The 22,739-nt window shown below is 44.9% G+C and overlaps 1 protein-coding gene across 2 annotated transcripts in view; it reads right to left on the reverse strand.

Moving 5' to 3' along the window:
• Positions 1–2,129: 2,129 nt before the first annotated feature.
• The window catches only part of LOC122552256 (cdc42-interacting protein 4-like), a 125,788-nt gene continuing 105,178 nt past the window's right edge, over positions 2,130–22,739 (reverse strand). Inside the window, exons 10-15 of one of the 2 annotated variants that reach the window (XM_043694943.1) lie at positions 21,419–21,577; positions 12,530–12,639; positions 7,986–8,118; positions 6,887–7,005; positions 5,666–5,799; positions 2,130–3,568 (exon numbers count right to left, since the gene is read on the reverse strand). In XM_043694943.1, the coding sequence (XP_043550878.1) occupies positions 3,414–3,568; positions 5,666–5,799; positions 6,887–7,005; positions 7,986–8,118; positions 12,530–12,639; positions 21,419–21,577 (810 nt within the window). In that variant the 3' untranslated portion in view covers positions 2,130–3,413. The remainder of the gene's footprint in view (positions 3,569–5,665; positions 5,800–6,886; positions 7,006–7,985; positions 8,119–12,529; positions 12,640–21,418; positions 21,578–22,739) is intronic. The other variant, XM_043694944.1, reaches the window with a different exon arrangement.

Consider the following 22,739-nt stretch of genomic DNA (forward strand, 5'->3'; position numbering starts at 1 on the left):
GTATGGAATGAGCTGCCAGAGGAAGTGGTGGAGGCTGGTACAATTGCAACATTTAAGAGGCATTTGGATGGGTATATGAATGGGAAGGGTTTGGAGGGATATGGGCCGGGTGCTGGCAGGTGGGACTAGATTGGGTTGGGATATCTGGTCGGCATGGATGGGTTGGACCAAAGGGTCTGTTTCTGTGCTGTATATCTCTATGATTCTATGACTCTATTTGGAGGGATACAGGCCAAGTGCTGGCAGGCGGGACTAGTTTAGTTTGGGAACATGGTCAGTGTGGACTAGTTGGACCGAAGGGTCTGTTTCTGTGCTGTATGACTTGGAGTCAGAGTCAAGAGTATGTCAATGGAAGACATTTTCCCTGGCCTATTCAAAGGCTGAAGCAATGAATACTTGGAAACTGCCAGACACTGCTGAACCCTCACCTGATGTACATTGTCCGCATGCTCCCATATCACTCAATAATGCCCTGCACCCCCTTTCCTCCCCAAAACAAGGAGGACTGCGTTGGTCTTTATCCCACAGTAAAAATGAACGTTGCTGGGAATATTCAACAGGCTCAGGCAGCATCTGTGTGGGTGGGGGGGGAATGAATTAACTTTTCAGATCGATGACCATTTATCAGAAGCACCTTTCCACTTAATTTGGGAATGCAGAGCTGGTAGCAATTCTCCCAACTGCCACCTTCCTCAGCAGAGATCCCTTGAACTGTACACATTGCGACAAGGGGAGGGAAGAGTGAGAGTAGGGATTTAACTGTCTAGCCACACTGTAAGCACCTGCAAAAAGAACACACTCAAAGAGAGTGATCAGGGCAATTTATTCTTAACTGTGCTGACCCAAGGGGAAATCAAAAGAGAGAAGGCACTTTAGACAAAGGAAGTGCAGAAAATGACATTGAGGTAGATCAGCCTCGATCTCATTGAATGGCAGAGCAGGCTCAAGGGCTGAATATTTTCTCTCCTGCTTTTATTTACCAAGTTTCAATTATAAATGACAGCTCTGTCTGCACAGGCATTTTAATGAAACCAGAAAAAAACAATCCAGTTGTCAGAAGGGTAAAACTGCACCCCACACATTACAAGTCCCCACTGAAGACAATGCGGAAAGGATTTATTTGTTAAGAAAAAATTACTCTCAAATAAAACTCCTCCTCACTTTTGCAAAATATTTCTTGATTTCTCCTGCTTTCCACAGCAGGAAGATACCTGTTTCTTCAAAGTTCTCCTGAAACAAGCCTCAAAGTGATGGCTCACTGTAAACTCAGAAGGGAAGGGACTTTTCTTTGGGGGTCCCTTGCAATGTCAGAACCACAGCGTGCAATAGATGATCAAGTGCTGTTCCACCCAAGGCTGTCTCATGACCCACTGGTCATCACCAGGGCTGCATCCTGACTCAGGTCCTAACTCTTTCTTCCAAAACCCTTCATTTCCTTAAAAGTCCTTCTCAAACCTTCACCACACGTTCTGGTGATATCTCTTACATTGAGCCTTTGAGAGGCAAGTTATGTTGCTACGGCTTCTATACTTAGGATCCCTTATAAATACAAGTTGTATTTCATCAAGGTACTCTGAAACTGGAGGACAGGATGGCACGTGAGAGTGATTAAAATAATCAAAACAGTTGAGTAAAATAAAACCCCAGTAAACTGCCCTTACTTGATCTGGTGAATGGCTGTACTGATCACAGCTGGTGAGCTAGGCCAGATGTCAGTGAGTAGCTCAGATCAACGTCAATCATTGGCCTCTGAGAAGACATGAAAGTTAGCGTGCAGGGTGGACAACATTCATGTTTATTTTAAAAAAACGCCTCTGTAAGATGATGTACAAAGTCGCAGCATGAAAAATATGGAGTGCATCAAAGTGAACGAGTAGAGAGGAGGGTTTCATCTCTTCTTGGAATCATCAAACCAAGATAGAGGAAATGTGGAAAAGGAACAAGCTCCCAAGCTTCTCTCTCTCACCCACACTCTTCCCAAAATGTCTCTCCATCCAACGTTGTGTTTTGGATCTGCCTGAATGACAAATGAGATTACAGAAACCCAGTGGGGAAAACCATCACGTCTAGATAGCTTCAATGCAAGCTGTTGAGTATTTATAAGAGGTGATAAGACATGGAGTCCTCAGTTGGAATAGCATTTTATTACAGGATTAAAACCAGGTGGTGTAACAATCATGTTACTGTCCTATTGTAACGTCAAGTGCATTATTAGTCTATGATACAATCACAAATGATTCATAATGTAGTTTTTGCACCAGGATATAACAGATAGGCTACATTCTGAACAGCTCACAAAACACCACCAAAGAACTGACGCGATGTTTTGAGTCAGGACTCCCGACACACTTATCAACTCTGGAAGAATTTGCTGCTGTGCTCAACTCACGTCTGCCTCCCGAATGATTTACGCTTAAAACACCAATTAATTCGGCGATGATTCCAGTCGATGTTCTACGATAAAAGCACAGCAGGTATGCACTTGAATCTGGGACTGCCACCTTCCTCTTTTTAATTTAAATCTCCAGAGACATCACGACAGTCGTGTTCATTAAAAATCCCAGAAGGCTGCGAATGCTGGTTAAAAATAAAAGGACCGTCAGGACTATGGCTGAGCTGGGCAGGGACCTTTGCTGTCCAGCATCCAGCCATTTGAAGAGCCCATCGTCTGTACCCTACACTTTTGGGCAAGCAGCTTCTTAGTGTTGGCCTTCACCAGTCTGTTTCATCTAGGTGGACCCCAGCAGCTCCAAAGAGAGAGCTTGGATTTTCCTGTGACCCTACGCCTTGTTGTTTTTGAAATAGGCACGGGCCAACTCTCGCAGGATTTTCATATCCTTCTAACAAAGCCATGACATTAAACAACAGGGTGCTTTGGCAGCTTAGATTTCTTCCCTTGCAAGCATCATCATCCGGTTTGTACAAGCCCTTCAACCAGATTCCAGGGTATGTTCTGCATGTTGTCCTATTTCTCGCCTGAAATGATTCCACAAATGTGGACAAAAGAAACTTATATTCAATGCAAAATACCTATATAAAAGATGCCATCGGTGATCAGCATGTTCATCCCTAAATACAGTTATTACTACATATTATGTACATTAGAGTGGTATCTATTGTACCAGCATAAACTGCAGCTGGACAGAGTCATCTTATAGTGGACTGAAAGATCATAGATGCTTTCCTAATAATGTGCCGAAGGTATTACAAATGTAACTAAGCGACTCTCGGGTTTTTTATTTTCCAATGTGAATACCACTGAGGGTCAGTTAACCCTCGTCCCTCTCCCACTTGTCCATGGAGCCATCTATCCCACAGAACGTTCTCTGTCTGCTCCATCCTGGTTCAAAGAAAGAAAATGAGACACTGCGAACCAGAGGATAAATGTCTTATGACCACTGGCAAATCCTGGCTCACTTCCTGCTCAGGGTGATTTTCACGTAGGAGGTGGGTACGTAGCCTTCCTCCCCATCGCTCCGCCTCACCCGGGTCCATCCATCACCCTTGTCCTCCTCAATCAGTTGCAGCACCTCTCCCTCTGCCATTGGAATGGTGCCTTCGCTGTTACCTGCAAGGAACAAATCAGAGTGTTAACTCATTGTTTTGTCCACACAACCCTTCAGTGTGCATGCCTACGTGCTCAAGAGCTGGGACTGGGACAGGAGTAGGCCATTCAGCCCATCGAGCCCACTCCTGCACTCAATTTGATCATGGCTGATCATCTATCTCAACACCACACCACACGTCCAGAAATTTGTTGATGTTAGAGACAAACTCTGTTTGGACTCTCGGAGTTCAACTATTATTGCAGCGTTATGAACGAGTGGTGTGGTTGGAGCGAGAGGAAGTAGAAATGGTGTCTCAGCTATGGCTCAGTGGTTGTCATTCCCCTCAGATTTGAGTCCCATTCCAAGCTTGAGTGCAACTTCTAGGCTGATGCCCCTAGTGCAGTATTAATGGGAGTGCTGTACCTTCAGCGGTGCTACCTTTTGGATTAACCATTAAACAGAGGTCCAACTCTTCCTTCAGGAGGGCTTAAAGAATGGCACAACTGAAAAATGGAGCAGAAATGTTCTTGCCAATATTTGCCCCTCAACTAACATCACTAAAATAGGAGAGATTACCTGGTCACAATCACACTGTATTCTGTTAAAAATCACACAACACCAGGATATAGTCCAGGTTTAATTGGAAGCACTAGCTTTTGGAGTACTGCTTCTCCACCTGATGCTAGTCCTTCCAATTAAACCTGTTGGACTATAACCTGGTGTTGTGTGATTTTTAACTTTGTACACCCCAGTCCAACACCGTCATTCCCAAATCACGACTGTTTTCTGTGGGAGCTTGCTGCACACTAAATGACTGCAATGTTTCCTAGATTACAAACGGATCACCCTTTCAGAACAAACAGGTTCCGAAATACTTCGGGATATCCTGAGGGTTGTGAAAGGCACCATACAAAGGGAGCATTTCTTTATGTTCAAGAAAAAGAGCGAGGGCTCCCCACCCAGGCTGAAGAGTGAGGTGTGCCATGCACTCTAACACTGTGCCAAATCATCAGATCAGGTCAAAGCTGATATTGCTTGCGCACCTTCGAGATAATCCCAATGAGGGCATGGTGATGGAGGGTTTGGATTTCTGCTCTATTTTGCTACCTTAACATAAATGCAGTTAGACAGTCACCCAAACACAACACCTTTGGTGTGCACACAAAGATCTGTAACTAGGACTGGGCCAATGGGAGAGCTGACTGGTTAAAGCTAAACTACTTTGAGGTCAATGGATGGAAAAGAGGGAAACAAAACAAAATGGGAAAGCACTCTTTCTCACACACACACACACGCACGCACACACAGACAAATGCAGCTTCTGAATTCATTGCTGCAGTTGGGCAAGTTCTAAATATTTGATTAGTTTGGAAAACCATTCTCAGTCTGGGTTGGTGCAGGGATGATTGGACTGTGAGGACACACTATCAAGCCATTGATTTGGCTCCATGAACACTCCTGCAGTGAATTCAGTCCTAGTTATTGAGCACAAGTCCATTTGGATTTATACAACTAAAGGTTGCACATGTAGTTCACGGTCAACCTGCGAGCTTGCCCAATATTATCTTAAATATTAGCTATCTATACGAGGACTTTGTGAAATAGACAGAATCTTATTAGGAATACTTTAATGCTGGGAAACTGGGCACATGACTGTGTGGAGGTTACTCTTTATACAGAAGGTAGTGATGACAAAGAGTATTGAGATGGGAAAAGTGGACCCAGATGTTGTGGCATATGGAGGAGGAACAAGAACCAGGGTCTAAATATCTCCTGGAGGACGGAATAATATCGTGCTCTCTAACTCATACCAAAATCTAAAACAGATTGTACTTTGTAGTCAGCAAAATGTGAATCTGGTCTCTGCCTCTTTTCTTAAAAACCTTGTAGATTTTTCATGTTGGCCCACATTTTAAATCTTAAATCTCACTTACACAGAGCTCCCAAAGAAAAAGGGCTGCATTCAGATATAGCCCCTTGGTGGCAGATTTTAAAAAGGATTGCATTCAGATATAGCCCCTTGGTGGCAGATTTTGTTCAAGGACAAAGCATCAATGCCCATTTTCCCAACAGCTTCACTTCTGTCTTAGTTATTTCAGGAAGGTCATCCATCTTACCATCAAATGGATACAGAGCAGTTGAGCTTCCTATTGGATGAGCAAGATCGTCCTCAAAATCATCAAATTCTGAGACAGGAGAAGGTTGCACCAATGGTTCCTGGCCGCTATCATCAGAATAAGTTGTGTCGGGGCTAGTTTAAGAAGAAAAGGAACAAACATTTCAAACCAATTTGGAACTCAAATCTCAGGTGTCAGCTGTGTATCAGTGGATAAGTGTTCGCGTCAGACTGCTCTGTGTTGACTACTTATTGCCCTTAGATTGACTATTATTCTGCACTCCTGGCTGGCCCCACATATTTTATCCTACGTAAATGGGAGGTTTATTGAAAATTCTGTTGCCCATGTCTTAACTAGTAGAAAATCTAGGCTGACACTACAAGTGTCTGAGGAATACTGGAGTGCTGCACTGTCTGAGATGCCACCTTTCAGGCAATGAAGCCCTATCTACCCTCTGTAGAGACTCAGCAATACTCCTGTGCCATTCTACACAACTTTGTTTTTAAGAATTCCTTTGGCCCAGCAAGTCCACACTGACCCTCCGAAGAGTATCCCACCCAAGCCCATTCCCCTCCCCTATTACTCTACATGTCCCATGACTAATGCACCTAACCTACACATCCCTGAACACTATGGTCAATTTAGCATGTCCAATTCACCCTGGCCTGCACATCTTTGGATTGTGGGAGGAAACCGGAGCACCCGGAGGAAACCCACGCAGACACGGGGAGAACGTGCAAACTCCACACAGACAGTCACCCAAGGCTGGAATCGAACCTGGCTCCCTGGTGCTGTGAGGCTGCAGTGCTAACCACTGAGCCACCATGCTGCCCTAGGGCATTGATCATAGAGTCCTTACACAGAGAGCAGGCCATTGGCCCATTGAGTCCACATTGACCACCCCCCCCCGCAAAAGGCAGGAGATTGGCACTCAGTTAAAATGTTGAGAGAGCTGATGCAGACACTATGCACCAAATGGTCTGCTTCTGCATTGTAACAATTGTGTGATTCTGTAATTACTGCAGGGGAGATGGAAACAGCATGGACTGAAGAGAGTTTGATGAGATTTGGTGAGTCTGCCCTGACACTGGTTTGGACAGCCACAGTGAGTGCAGGTACTGTCCATTCAATGACCTAAACAAGTATAGCGTTTGCAATAAATGACTCAAGTTGCCACTGAATAAATGGAAGCCGGGAGAACTATCCAAGGGACTCACTTACCTTTCCTTATCATGCGACCCATTGTTATTCAAGGAGGGAGAACGCTCACAGTGAGCAGTGTACTGCACGAAGCTGTCATTGCGTGAAACCAATTTCGCTTCTGCATCAGCCAGCCACATCTTCAAAACAAAACCAAAGATCATTGTACCATATCGCTTGCATGTATTTAATCAAAGTACTGTGGATACTGGAGATCTGAAATAATAACAGAAAATGCTGGAAAACTCAACTGCGGAGGGAGAAACAGGGTTAATGGGGTCTAATATGACTCTTTTACTCCGAAAAATAGAAGAGTCATGAAGGACTCAAAACATTAATTACTTATCTCCCCACAGATGCTGCCAGAATTACTAGTTTCCCCAGCTTTCTCTGTTACTATCTTTTACACTTTATACTTTTCTCTCATCCTTTACTGCTACATTTCCCACCCAGTTCCCTAGCTGATTGGCATAGACCTGCCTTAGGGCAGCACGGTGGCTCAGTGGTTAACACTGCCACCTCACAGCGCCAGGGTCCCAAGTTCGATTCTAGCCTCGGGCGACAGTGTGGAGTTTGCACATTCTCCCCGTGTCTGGGTGGGTTTCCTCCAGGTGCTCCAGTTTCCTCCCACAGTCCAAAGATGTGCAGATGAGGGCAAATTGGTCATGCTAAATTGCCCATAGAGTTAGGTGCATTAGTCAGGGGTAAATATGGGGAATGGGTCTGGGTGGGTTACTCTTCGGAGGGTCAGTGTGGACTAGTTGGGCCGAAGGGTCTGTTTCCATACCAGAGGGAATCTAATCTTACTGAACCAATGTTGCTCAGGTTGTGTTTCTCTTGAAGTGGTGCATCTTCCTCACAGGTAAACTGAGAATGGAACTCCCAAAATAATCAGAAAGCCGTACTTTGATAGTGGTCTATGGGCCAAACCTCTCAGGGCTACTTTGAGGGTTAGTTTTGCCTCCTTGAGATGAGAGATTATTAACAGCCCAACTTCAAACCATTAATCCCGTCTCACATTTGCCAAAATATTAATTATTCCTGTTGAGATTTCTCTATCGCGGCTGATCTGAGTTGAAAACACTCCCGCTTCCCGAAACGATAAACTACAGGTTCTCACCTCGTACTTCTGAATCTCATTCCGTAGCCTCTCAATCTGTTGGTTTGTCTCCATTATTCGGGGCTCAAGGCTGTTTGGATCGCCCATCTGTGGGTTCCGTTGATAGACATCTTTCATCTTATCTAATGCTTCGCTGAGAGAGCAAATCAAGGCAGAACATCAATCCTCCATTTCTATTCCTAGCCACATGTACAAAACATAAATCAAATGATGGAACCTGGATGATCCCTGGTACGCACGGATTGTCTAATGAGCTAAGCATGGGACTCTACTCACTGGAGTTTAGAAGAACAAGAGGTGATCTCATTGAAACAAATCTGATTCTTAAGGGGCTTGACAGGGTCAATCTGGGAGGATGTTTCTCCTCATGGGAGAGTGTATGACCAGAAGGCACAGTCTCAGAATTTAAGGCTGAGATGAGGAGGAATTTCTTCTCTCAGAGAGTTGAGTACCTTTGGAACTCCTTGCCACAGAGAGCTATAGGGGCATAGTCCTTGTGTATATTTAAAACTGCTTGATCAGTTGGGACATCGAGTGTTATGTGGAAAGGGCTGGAAAGGGGACGAATGAAATGTTGGATCAGCCACTTTCCTATTGAATGGTGGAGTAGGCTCAAGGGGCTGAATGGCCTCCTTGTTCCGATTTGTTATGGTCTTATAAATCCCTTCATTCTAGACATGATGGTCTGACATCGAGCTGGGGTTCTGTTCCACTATTGCCAGTTATCCTCTTGCACCTCACCCAAAACATACCAGCCTACATAGGTATGTCTTGACTGTTGGGCATTCTTATTACACCCGGTGGGTTAGCTCTTTAGTGGCATGACGCTAACAGCAGAGTGAAAAATGCAGCTGATTTTCATCAAATTCCATATTGATCCTCACCCAACCTCAGCCAAGACTGAAGAAGTCTATAATGGAGAGGGGAGGCAGTAGTCAGTCTGTCAGTATGAGCATTGGAGATGAAGTTGGGTGGCTGGTTTGGGGGGGGGGGGGGGGGGGGGGAGAAAGCACCCCAATTACTTCTGCTATTGTTGGACTATGAAAAGAAAGAGAACTGTTCAAAATGAGAAAGAAATAGAGAGAGAGAGAGAGAGAGAGAGAGAGAGAGAGAGAGAGAAAGAAAGAGAGAGAGAGAGAAGCAGTAATGCACCGTGTTGTGTGGCCAATACCATTGCTCATAATTCATTGAGAACTAAGCAAGCACAGCAGTAACCTGTAACAGGAGCTTCCAAATTGTTTATCCCTCGTTGGTGAAGCACGTTCATGTGACGAAATCTTAAAGATCACATATAAGAGATTAAATCCAGCTCCCTGCTAACGTTTGAGCACCTCAAATGTTGGTAAGTGTTAACATTCTGAACTGAGAGTGCATTGCTGGAAAAGCACAGCAGGTGAGGCAGCATCCGAGGAGCAGGAGAATCGAGGTTTTGGGCCAGAGCCCTTCATCAGCCCTTAAGATTCTGAACTCCCAATAAGTTAAAATCGCAAGGTGCAGTGCTTTTCACATCCGGAGATCGAAACAAAAGTGGACAAGCCAACTAATGAGCACAAATTGGAGTGAGATTCTCAGGTTTCGTCACCCAACTGGTAGTTTCCCTAGCTCTGATCTAGGGGTCCCATGTTCAAGTTCAACCTATTCTTGCGGTGTGTATTAATATCACTGGAAAGGTCACTGATTGGAGAAAAGCATCTACAACCCCCAGAGAAATAGCGCTGCAGATTTTCCTAAAATACTCCCCCAGACTGTGACTCATCAACAGCGCAATGTTTTTTTGCCCTCTTTTTGTCCATCGCTATACTCGCCTGAAAACACCCAACCTCGTGTGATGTCAGAAGCTAAGCAGACTCAGGCCTGGTTAATACTCGGACGGGAGATCACCTTGCAATACCAGGTGCAGAGAAACATTGGTCACCTGTTTGTTAGGGCTTTTGACCGTAAAAGGGTCAAGTTGCTGTAATCTTCCCAGACCATTGAGCTATTCTCTCATTAGAGAGATGACTGGTGGTGGGTTTAACCAAAGGGTCACCACTCCTCAGGAGAAAAAAAAGAGTCGAGAAGGCAAATCCTTCATGGTAACCTCAGCTGATAGCAAAATTGGACCCACTGTGTTGGCATCACTCTGTGTGCCAAATCAGACACATAAGGCTCCATTTGCCACATGAGTAGCCTAAACCACTACTGTTATGATAATCCTGCTCTTTAATTACGTAGCGATTCCATCATAAAACTCAAGTTAGCTGAATGTAAAAATACATAAAGTGAGAGACATGATCTTTGCTACGGGTAAAACGTCTGATTACAACTGCTGTAAATGGACCTGCAATAAATGCTTCATTCTGTGGACACAATTTACTAAGGGTTGGGCAACAGAGAGATAATTTACTTGAAATACATGCAGCAAAGAACATTATCATGTGTGACCGGTCACAGTTCAGTTTTATCACTTCTCAAATTAAAAAATCACCACAGAGATGAGAAAATAAATGAGCAATTCAGTTACACTCATCAAAACTTTACTGACCCATCTCAACGTGAGTCAATCCTGAAGTAACTGAAAGCCATCATTAATCATCACTGTTTTAGTGCTTATTTGCATTAACAGAACGAGTTGGAGATAACGTGGCCACTCCCACAACCGTAGTGTTAGCAATTGCCATCTCATGACCATTTCCTTTCAGACTTGAACCTGATCACAGACAGTTCACAGAATTACAGTTTGGAAACAGGCCCTTGGGCCTAACATGTCCACACCGACCCTCCGAACAGTAATCCACCCAGACCCATTCTCCAACCCTCTTATCCTATATTTACCCCTGACTAATGCACCTAACCCACACGTCCCTGGACACTATGGGCAATTTCCCATGGCCAATCCACCCTGACCTGCACATCTTTGGACTGTGGGAGAAAACCAGAGCATCTGGGGTAAAACCCACGCAGATGTGGGGAAAATGTGTAAACTCCACACAGACAATTGCTCGAGGCTGGAATTAAAACAGGGTCCCTGGTGCTGTGAGGCAGCAGGGCTAACCACTGAGCCACCGTGCTGCGTGATTTCTGGAGTAGGATGGTTATCTTAGGCTAAACGGTTTGGCAGTTTGGGTCTGTAATCAGTGGAGTTTACAAGAACCAGAAGCGATCTTATTGAAAAATAAAAGATTCCGAGAGTACATTTCAGGGTGGATACTGAAAGGATGTTGCCCTGTGTGGGAGATAGTAAAGTCAGCGGATAGTTTAAAAATAAAGGACCACCCACTGAAGACAGAGATAAGAAGGAATGCTTTTGTTTCAGAAGGTCACAAGTCTGTGGAACTCTCTGCTCCAGAACATTTATAAAGAGTTATAAAGACTCTTGACTGACAAACGGGTCAAAGGATATCAAGGGTAGACAGGAAGTGGAGTATAGGCCAAAGTTAGATCAGCTAATTGAATGGCACAGCAGATTTGAAGGGCTGAATGGTCTGCTGCTCCTAATTTGACCATATATACCTTCGATAGAGTGTATTCTCCTCAATTTGGAACTGAGGCACACAAGACAGTCCCTCGGTTCAATCGCTGATCTGTGTGGATTTTAGCAAACGGTTAGAGAACTGTTCTGTCTCTTCATGCTATTGATCAGAGAAGACATGGACTTGATTCAGTCCCCCATCAAGACAAAAAGAAATGAAGAAGTTAGCTATGTAGTCTGCAAGAAAATGCAACAGATAAATTCAAAACTGTCCAATTCTAATCTGGATGAGGCAGTACCCTATGTGATTTCAAAACTGCACAAGTGAACAATCGGGATTACAACCACTAAAAGAGCCGTTCAAATCACACGGAGGAAACAAAATTGGGTTCCACTTTGCATCTGCTCCGATTATGTCAGCATCACAGACTAATATTCATATTCCACCACCTCCTGAGGAAGCTGGAGGTGACATAGCAATGTCACGAGGCTAGCAATCCAGACATAGGCTCGTGCTCTGGGGACATGGTCTCGATTCCTATCGTGACGGCTGGTGGAATTTCCATTCAATTAGTACAATCTGGAATGCAAAATTAGTCTCAGTTATGGTTACCATGGAAACCATCATCAGTTGCTCTAAGAACACGTTTGGTTCACTGATGTCCTTGAAGGAAGAAAGTGTGCTGTTCTTACCTACAGCCCACAGCAATATGGGTGACTCTAAAAACGCCCTCCGAAATGGCCCTGGTGAGCCGCTCCGCTCATGGGCAACAAATTCTGGCCTTGCCGGTGTTGCCCACAACCCACGAAGGAATAAAAATAATTAAAACTATGTGCTGAAATGGAGGTCCTGAAAATGAAAATTTTAAAATCGAGAAGTTGTGGTCTTGAAGATTTCAAGTGTTGGGGCTGTGATTCTCTCCTTTGGCAGCTTATGGGATTGCTTTTGTGAAGAACAATTGTTGGTTTACTTGGAAACAAATGGCCTTTTGTAGTTAGCGCAAATTTGCATTTTTTTGTCACTGCTGGAAGGCAGCGGGAAGCAGTTTCTGCTGCTTTCCTGAAGCCCCAATACACCATTTGCAGAATTTACCTCTGGTCCACTTGTTTCTGCAGCTCCTTGTTCAGATCTTCAATTTTCTGCTGAAGTTTTTTTCGACGCTGCTCAGGGGGTAGGTGACTAAAGTCCTCAGATACAATGAGCTGTGAGGAACAAACCTGGGTTAGTGAGTGATCACGTCATACAAGGTTGCTACAAAGTACAGCAACAAAAACAGGAGTTCTCTCCCCCCCACGCAACCCCCCCCCCCCACACCCACCACCACCACCACCACCATATTCCCAAAAGCCAACATGATTTGGTTATAGGGAAAAGATCGAGTTACTTCCTAGTAGGAGGCCATTCAGTCTACTGCATCCATGTGAATTCACTCCAGCAGTAACTCAGCAAGTGCCACTTCCTGAAACTACCCATTGCTTTGCAAATCCTCTCTTCAGGCACTTGTCCAACTGCCTTCTGAAAGCTACGATTGTATTTGCCCCAGTCCCACTCCCAGGCCATGCATTCCACACTCCGAGCAGAGCAAAGAAAGTTTCTCTTATCACTTCTTTTTGGAAATTATTTTTTAAAATTTCTTCACCCTTCTCCGAATGCAAAGTATTTCTGCCCCACTCTATCCGGACTCTTCATAATTTTGAGCACGACAACTAAATTGCCTCTCAACTTTTTTTTAAGATTTAGACTAGATTCCTTACAGTATGGAAACAGGCCCTTCAGCCCAACAAGTCCACACTGATCCTCCAAAGAGTAACCCACCCAGACCCATTCCTCTACATTTATCTTTGACTAATGCACCTAACACTATTGGCAATTTAGTATGGCCAATTCACCTGACCTGCACATCTTTGGATTGTGGGAGGAAGCTGGAGGAAACCCAGGCAGACAATGTGCAAACTCCACACAGATGGGCACTCGGGGGCAGGAATCAAACTCGGGTCCCTGACGCTGTGAGGCAGCAGTGCTAACCACTGAACCACCGTGCTGCCCAATCATTCCAGGGAACTGGAGATCCTTCCCCCTGCAACTCTGAAGTTGTTTCTGTACACAACACTTTATCTGAGGCCAAACTTGAGTTTTAACAAAAGTTTAAAACGCTTTTATCTGGTTGAATCCTGTCACACGGTTTGATTTAAACACTATTTTCTTTTGCTCAGGTTAACTCTGGCCAAAACAGGCTAACTTCATTATTTAATCCTCATGGTTACCACAGATATTTTTTCCTGAAAATTAGCATCAGTCAGCAATAAAAAAAAACGTTTGAACCTCCCATTACAATGCTGCTCGCAGAGCACTAATAAATTTTCAAAGCAGCAACTTTCTCGAACCACCTTCAACACATCAGGTCTGAGAACAGCCCGTGCTTTAGGAAACTTTTACCTACCGAACACGAGTCAAGGCTCAAGGGGCAGAAAGGCCAAATGCTGCCCCTAATTTGTAAGCACATCTGGGACAGAGAGGATCTTGGGTCAGAGGAACAAGCAGCTCATGGGAGTTACAGGCTGAAGGATGGTTCAGTGACAGTACAAGGGAAACCACAGAAAAGCCTGGGGGACACTGGGGGACAGTGGGTCAGTGTAGGTGAGACAGGACTGGCTGCCAGGTTGATAAGACTCAAGGTAAGCAGAGAAACAACACCTCATCTTCTGCCGAAGGTACAGCACAGCCCTCAGGACTCAACTCTGAGCTAAACAATTTTAAAAAGTGAATGGCTTCCTCCATGGTCATTACCTAACCCCATGCCCCAGACCCTGTTCTGTATTGAGATCTATCAGCACAGCCAACCCATTTTCAATGTTCACATTTTCCGATAGCACCCATTCCGCATCTTTCTCTTTCTTCTAGCTTTTCTGTGCATTTCCTTTTATTTGTCCCTCCCTACGTACCATCTCCATCCATTCAACCACTCCCACCCCACCACTGCCCCTTTTCGAACTCCACACATCAGCGTAAAGCACCATTTCCCAGCTGCTTTCAGTTCAGACCAAGGGTCAATGGAGTGGAGATGTTAACTTGTTTTTTTTTTCCTCCCCACAGAAACCTGCTGAGTTTCTCCAGCACAATGTTTTTGTTTCAGATTCTTTGTTTTATTATCGAAAGGCAGGATGGCAGAGCTGGACTCCATGGAGGGTGGAGCATGAGACAACAGCTATGAGTGTTTTCAACCACGGGAGATTGTGGGTCAGTCCTATCCCAATACCTCTGCCCTTCACAGGAGGAGAACGGATGTGCATCCAGTGAGAGACTTTAACCAAATCACTAGGGACCTGTAAGCAGACCACACGACTGGGTCCCAGCTCCAGACTGATCTGAAATAATCTGTGGCTATGTCAAGAAAACACAAGAGAAACATCCTGACTATAAGAAAGCAGGTGTCCAGCTGCAGGAAGGCTCAGGATAAAGAGGCCCTCACTGAAGGAAATGAAAGCATATTGAAATATTTTAGTTGCTGCACCACAACTAAGTGTTGTACAGTGAATATTGCTGATACAAAAATACTTTTGGCACAGTCAGCAATTTCGGGTCCAGTGAAAGGGCGCAGAAAAGATTTACAAGGATGTTGCCAGGGTTGAAGGGTTTGAGCTATGGGGAGAGGCTGAATAAGCTGGGGCTGTTTTCCCCAGAGCATCAGAGGCTGAGGGGTGACCTTAGAGAGGTTTATAAAATCATGAGGGGCATAGATAGGGTAAATAGACAAAGTCTTTTCCCTGAAATAGGGGAGTCCAGAACTAGAGGGGATAGGTTTAGGGTAAGAGGGGAAAGATATAAAAAGAGACCTACGGGGCAATTCTTTCACACAGAGGTTAGTACGTGCATGGAATGAGCTGCCAGAGGGAGTGCCAAGAGAATGGTGCTGGAAAAGCACAGCTGGTCAGGCAGCATCTGAGGAGCAGGAAAATCAACTTTCGGGCAAAAGCGCTTCATCATTCCTGCTGAAGGGCTTTTGCCTGAAAGCCGTTCCCCATGCTCCTCGGATACTGCCTTACCAGCTGTGCTTTTCCAGCACCACATTCTTGGCTCTAATCTCCAGAATCTGCAGTCCTCACTTTCACCTGCCTGAGGAAGTGGTGGAGGCTGGTACAGTTGCAACATTTAAAAGGCATCTGGATGGGTATATGAATAGGAAGGGTTTAGAGGGATATGGGCCGGGCGCTGGCAAGTGGAACTAGATTGGGTTGGGATATCTGGTTAGCATGGACAAGGTGGACCGAAGGGCCGGTTTCTGTGCTGTACATCTCGATGACTCCATGACCCTTCATCAGAACACTGGATCCAAAACATTGACTGTTTTATGTCCACATTTGCTACCACATCTGCTGTGTTTCTCCAGCAAATTTGTTTTTTGTTGGATTTCCACTATCCACAGTGGAATAACTCCACAGACACCACTATCCTGTCACCAAGTCACCCTTCATTTACATGTGGAGAGTCCTTGACACTAATCCAGCTCCCTCAGAGCCAGCTGTCCGAGTGAACAGAACCCCTGACCCTCCTGTTTATATCTGTCAGCCAGGGCTCCCTGATTGGACCAGGTTCTGGATTAGTGGTGCTGGAAAAGCATAGCAGTTCAGGCAGCATCTGAGGAGCAGTAAAATCAACGTTTCGGGCAAAAGCCAGTCCAGTCAGGGAACTCATTCTGTAAGGTACACCTGGCTGACCTCGTTACTATGGTTTTATTTTTGTGACAGAATTGCTTGGCTGTGGCATACTTACCTTGATTCCTGTCCCTCAATGCCAGTCTCTCCCTGGAAGATTTCAACAAGATTCGCCCCATTTTTTTGTGAATAGTTTGGCTAATAAAGATAACTACAGCAAGCTCAAGCGGTCATCAAAGTCCTATTGATCAACACTGCCGCAAATGGGGACGTCATCTTTCTGACTGTTTCCGCAGCTGAGTGGCTGGGACTGGGCTGGGGCTGAGGGAGAGGATGGGAGTGTGGCAGAATCAGATAACTCCAAAGTGAAAGCCAGCAATCTTAGTGATTGAAGAAACAAGTATCTGAAGTTCGGGCGAAGAGAGTTTCCCCAGCAATTTCTGTTTTTGTTTAAGACTAGCCTGACATTGGGTTTTCTTTGGGTTTTCTTTGGTGAAAGGGAAGTCTCACAACCGGGCAGCAGGGGGTGCCATTTTAAGGTTGATGCCCAGGTCAGATGAGGAACTGCAGGATCCATCATTCCCCGTCTGGAAGTGTTGCAGGATGGTAAACACACACAAAATACCTCCCACAAGCTCAAGGCAAGAAATGACAGTACAATGGTCTCGAGTGTAGGAAAGGTTTTTGTGTTTCTCACTGGATTTCAGCAGTGACGGCAACACTTGTGTTTACAAGTCTTTCAATCCGAGGACAGGCTAATCTAATCCACACACCGAGAAGAATTAGGGTAAACAATAGCTTGCCTAAAATGAAATATTTCCTCATTTCTCTTACGTGTTTTCTTCTGCGTACCTCGAACCTGTGCTGGAGGGCAGCATTCCCTGTACCAAACTAGCTCCTGTACTTGAAGTCACTGGTGGTGGACAACAATTGCCAACACAGCCCAGGCCAATCTGCCTGCCCCAGCCATGCTTGCTCACAATCGATTGGCCAACTCTCACTTAGTGCTCTGCTATAGCAGAGGCATTCTGAGATCTCACACACCCACAACACTGCGTTGAATCACGGACTGGCACAGCACAGGTAGAGGCCATTCAGCCCACCCTGCCTGTACTAGCTCTTTGAAAGCACTCTCCAATTAGACTCGCTCTTCTTGCTCTTTTCCCACTGGCCCCGTATAGTTGTTCTCTTCCCCCGTCAAACACTTAGCCAACTTCCTTTCCAAAGTTACGACTGGGTCTGGTTCAGTCTCCATTTCAGGCAGCACATTCCAAATCAATGCAACTCACTGCATTAGAAAAAAAATTCTCAACTTCTCTCGGCTGTGCCTGCCAATGACACTAATAAATCCTCGTGTCACTGAGCCTCTGCCATTGAGAACAGTTTCTCCTTAGTTTGTCGATCAGAATCTTCCAAAGTTTTGTAAACCTTTCATCGATCCTGAACCACCTCTGCTCCAGAGGAGATCAATGTCAATTTTCATCGTGCTTCATGATACACCTGAGGACTCACCCCAATACCAATCTCTTAGAAATTCCTTCTGTACTCTCTGGCAGACCTTGGCATTCTTCCTGAAGCATCCAGAATTGGATACAACCTTCTAGCAGAGGCCTGACCCTGTGATTCACTAAATTTTGGCAGAACCACTTTGTTGTTGTACTCAGTGTTTATGAAACCAAGTGTCTGAGAACTCTAGCTCACAGGGCAATTTGAAACCTGCCAATCGACAGAATGTTCCTCCCCCGAAATGTCACCAACTTGTTTTGCTTCAAAATTTGTTATCTTTCCTTCTTGGTGGATCGCAATCCAGTTGTTTGCGACCACAGTGCACCATCTGGCAGGAAACTGGTGGCACAAATAGAATAGCATCATGCTCTTCCTCATGGTCCTAGTGCCTGACTACAAACTATGACACAGCTCGCTAATTACAGACATAGAAAATAGGAACAGGAAGCAGGCCAATCCACCCAGCTCCGCCTCCAACAACAAAGAAGTGCAGATGTTGAAGACGTGAAACAAAAATAGGAATTGCTGGAGAAACCCGGCAGGTCTGGCAGCACCTCACAGAGAAGAATTCCTACAGTGTGTAAACAGGCCATTTGGCCCACCAAGTCCACAGTGACCCTCATAAGAGCATCCCACCCAGACCCATTTCCCTCCCCTATTACTCTACATTTCCCCTGACTGATGCACCTAACCTACACATCCCTGAACACTATGGGACAATTTAGCATGGCCAATCCACCCTAACCTGCACATCTTTGGACTGTGGGAGGAAACCGGAGCACCTGGAGGAAATCCACGCAGACACAGGGAGAATGTGGAAACTCCAAACAGACAGTTGCCTGAGGCTGGAATCAAACCTGGGTCCCTGGTGCTGTGAGGCAGCAGTGCTAACCACTGAGCCACCGTGCCACCCCAGGAGAGAAAGCAGAGTTAACACGGAGTCCAGTGACTCTTATTCAGAGCTGGACTTGAAACGTTAACTGTTTCTCTCTCCACAGATCCTACCAGACCTGCTCAGTTTCTCCAGAAAGTTTTGATCCAACTCAATTCCCTGTACCCTGCTTTCTTCCCTTTGATGCCTTTGGTCCCAAGAACTATAGTTAAGTCATTCTTGAAAACATTCAGTGCTTCAGCCTCAAACGTTTTCTGCGGTAAGGGGCTATTTTTACCAGCTCGATGACTGAAACTGTCTTCGGTTTCTCTCCTCACCCTCCCTGGGTGCTTTCAATATTTGCGAGCACAGCTGATCCAAACAGTCAGCTCATTTACTGCCCCACTCCAAACAAGGTTCCATGTCCAGCTAGCCTGCACACCCCTGGCTACTATGGGAAACTTAGCTTGGTCAATCCATCCTAACCTGCACAGATTTGGACTGTGGAAGGAAGCCAGAGCACCCAGAGGAAACCCACTCAGACATGGGGGAGAACGCGCCAACTCCACACAGTCACCATGAGGATGGAATTGAACCCGGGTCCCTGGCGCTGTGAGGCAGCAGTGCTAACCATTGAGCCATCGTGCCATCCTAAATTAAGTCGGTCTTCATCCCTCAGCACCCTTTCAAACAAAACAAAGGGTATCAGCCTCCACTGTGGAAATTCCAACTGAACCTTCGTGTTTGTGGGTTCCCAGCATTTTGCTAGGCACTGGGGGCAAAGGGAATTTAGGAGAGGAAAGATTACCAATTTTCTATATGCTTTCTGCGAGATGTTACTCCACAATTGCCACTCTATTTATCTCCTGATCAACCTCACTGAAACCACTACTTTGACAGACAAGGGCACGTCAGTGGTTTTGTTCCGTCCCTGCCTCCAAATTTTGACTTGAAATGGCTTTTTATAAAAGTAATCCAACGATCGCATAAATGAGGCTCACAGAGTTTATCGCACTTGTACAGAATAGCGCAGGGTGTACACAGGATTTCAATGTTCTGAACCCATCTCCTTATCCACATATGAAATCCTTTCCTGACCTAACCAGAAACCAATGAGAGGTATTCCAAGAAGTAACTCCAGGAGGAATTTATTAATTTTAGACGATTATTTTTCAAATTAAGAATTGCAAAGGAATTTATTTTCATCATGGAAATGTGGAAAGGAGGGAAGATAGAAAAGTGGAATTCAATACAACTAAATATTAACTCAGAAACAAAAACAGAACTTGCTAGAAAAGCTCAGCAGGCCTGGCAGCATCTGTGCAGGAAAGTTAGAGTTAAACGCATTTGAGGCAAACTGGAAAGAGTTTTAGGATAAGGGGTAGCAGATTTAAAACAGAGATGAGAAATTACTTCACTCAAAGGGTGGTGAATCTGTGGAGTTCACTACCACAGACTGTGGTGGTTGCTGGGATTTTGCGTTAACTTTAATGGATGAGATAGATTAATTAGTAATGGGTAGAAGGGTTAGAGAGAGCTGAAAGGAGATTGGAGTTGAGGGCGAGTTGCATTAGCCACGATTGTATTAAATGGTGGAACAGGCTCGAGAGAAGGAATTTCCAGCTCCTAGTTCTTCTGAGGTTCTGTAGAAAGGCCAATAATTGACAGTGTGACATCAGCTGATTCTCCAACTTAGAGAGCTATGTTATGTGAAAAATGTCTACCTTATCTTTCAGAAATCAGATAAAACTACATACTTAGATCCTGAAAGTACTTGTGTTGTCTTTTGGATTAAACCATATAGTTAAGGATGTCAGAAACGTAAATGAAACGGTTAGGCAACATGGCGATCAAACTGAAAAACAGAAAACTACAAAGGATTATCTAAATAAAGAGAAAACCAGCGAAATTCCTGTTAGTCAAAACAAGACAGGCTGGTTAGTTTCTGAATGATGATAAAACAAACTTGCTCAATATTATCATGCAACCAGGTAGCGCTGTTGTGACCTTTAAAATCTTTTCCTGATATTTGATTCTATTAAAGTGGGTGCTCCAGTTAGCAATACATTTGGGAATATATTTATTGGCCGAGTCTGACATAATCAGGGTAGTGGTTTGTAATGCCTTCCCAGGATAGAACAGCCTGTGCAGTAACTATCAAGTTACAACAGTGTCTCTATTGACAAAACATAATGTAGATCAACTACTTGACAAATATATACAAGATGATATTTATTCAGTCGACTGGGAATGACAGGGAATATGGTGATGTATTAGTAATGTCACTAGACTCTCCACATATCATTCATGCACATGTTAGGAGTTCTAATATGTGGCAAACGGACATTACTGGGATTTGGGATTCACAGGTGTGTGTGTGTTGTGTGTGTATGTGTACGTGTGTGTATGTGTACGTGTGTGTATGTGTTGCTGTATTCTCTCACCTGGAAGTCAGAGTCTAATTCCTTTACCCTCCCATCCTTCAGCTTGAAGGTGGAATGTTCTGAATTCTGGAATTTCCAATTTGCATTCACTCAATGACATGGCTAACTGAAAATCAAGCTCTTCTGATCTGGGTCAGGGTTAAAAGCAGCCGTTCTCCAACCCTCTTGCACCTTCCTTCCCTAGTCTTCAGTGCTGTGTTGACCTTAGCGACCAAAGTCGTGCTTGCCAATCTGTTACACTCGGATACGATAATCTGCCTTTCTCTATCACTCCTGCATTCATATTCCCCCGGAGCTCTTCTCCCTTTCCTCTAACCAAATGCAAGAAACGTAATTGAAGGTCCTTTTTTGTAACTTGGAAGGGAAATCTTACAAGTTCCCCAAAGAGTGTAAAGCAGTCATCAGCCCCGACAAAAGTCAGCATTAAAAGTCAGGCCAAAAGGCTTCTCAGCTTCCCATTCAAGGTGACACCTTCAGCATGCGAGTATTTGAAAGGAAACCAACTTACCCCCCTCCGTAAGCTTTGGAAAGAAGGGATCCTGGGTTTCACTGTCTTTATCTCGTTCAGACAGTAAGACAGCGGATCCCTGGTGAACTTGGGGGACGGGTGCCCATTAGCGAAAGACGAGGGGTAAAAGTTCAAAGGTGAGAAGGGGAGGGGTGGAAGCTGTTAATGTAAAGGGGAGAAATCAACCCATGGTGTAAAACAACAGAAGGGAGAAAGAAAGGGAGGACAAACAGCAAGGTCCAATGCAGCTCTTGAAAAGTCCTTCAGCCATTCAGTTACTAAACCAAGGCAGGCGCAATTCCTTTGGAGTTCACCTCCACAGTGTCTCTTCCACACCTTCACTTCCAGCAATGATGCAATCACAGTCCTAGTGAGGTGAGCCCCCACCTCCTGGTCCTACCCCTGTTCCCACTTCCCTTCCCTGATGGACAGGCAAAGTTAGCACAAGCTTTGCAACTTTATCAGATTGCGACAATCGCTCACACGGCCTCATGATTGAGAGTTTATTTTGGGGTGGGGGGAGGGGGTGTGTGGGGATATAGGGATTGTCACCCCATTGAAGCAGAAACTCAAAATCCAGCGTCGTTGGGCAATCTTTGTGGCAACTTTTACATGAAGCTCAACTTGGCATCTTCACCCTGACCTGAGAAAGACTCCAGGGGCCCCAGCGACGTCGCTGACTCTCAACTGCACTCTGAAAACACCTTAGCAAACCATTCACATAACTTCAACCAAACAAACAGTCTGCAGTTCAAGGTAGCTCATCCCACTAGTTTCTCGGGGTAACTAGGCACGGGCAATAAACGCAGGCCCAGAATGAATATCGATGAAAAACTGTCCACAAACTCACCCCGGGCTTCAACACACCTTTCCCTGAGTATGCAGGGTTTATGGGGGATATTTGACATATGGAGCCAACTGGGTAAATTAGCCATGACAGCAGTGTAACAGAAAGCACAGCAACCTTCATTAACCAGACAGAAACAAATTTTGTCAAGTGCTGCCTTGGATTACAGTGTCTGCTCAATATCTGAGACTCTCCCTAGAAATATACCTTTTGATTTCGTATAGCTCTCATTTTTCTCACAAAAGATGTTGATTCTTGCTGGGCAGGAGACTATTTCCATGTCCTTATGCTCAGATATTCATTCTCCACAAGCAGCAGATATCTAAATTTAGACAAATTACCAATCCCACAATGGCCATTGTTGTTGATCTGAAATCTGTTCTCTCCAACACACTGGCATTTTCCAGGCGGGCAAACTGCATAAGACTGGTTGCCTCAGTGATGTTAAGAGAATTGCAATCCCCCTGCCTTTCC

This window comes from Chiloscyllium plagiosum, chromosome 8 (genome assembly GCF_004010195.1).
Source record: "Chiloscyllium plagiosum isolate BGI_BamShark_2017 chromosome 8, ASM401019v2, whole genome shotgun sequence".
NCBI classification, from domain to species: Eukaryota; Metazoa; Chordata; class Chondrichthyes; order Orectolobiformes; family Hemiscylliidae; genus Chiloscyllium; species Chiloscyllium plagiosum.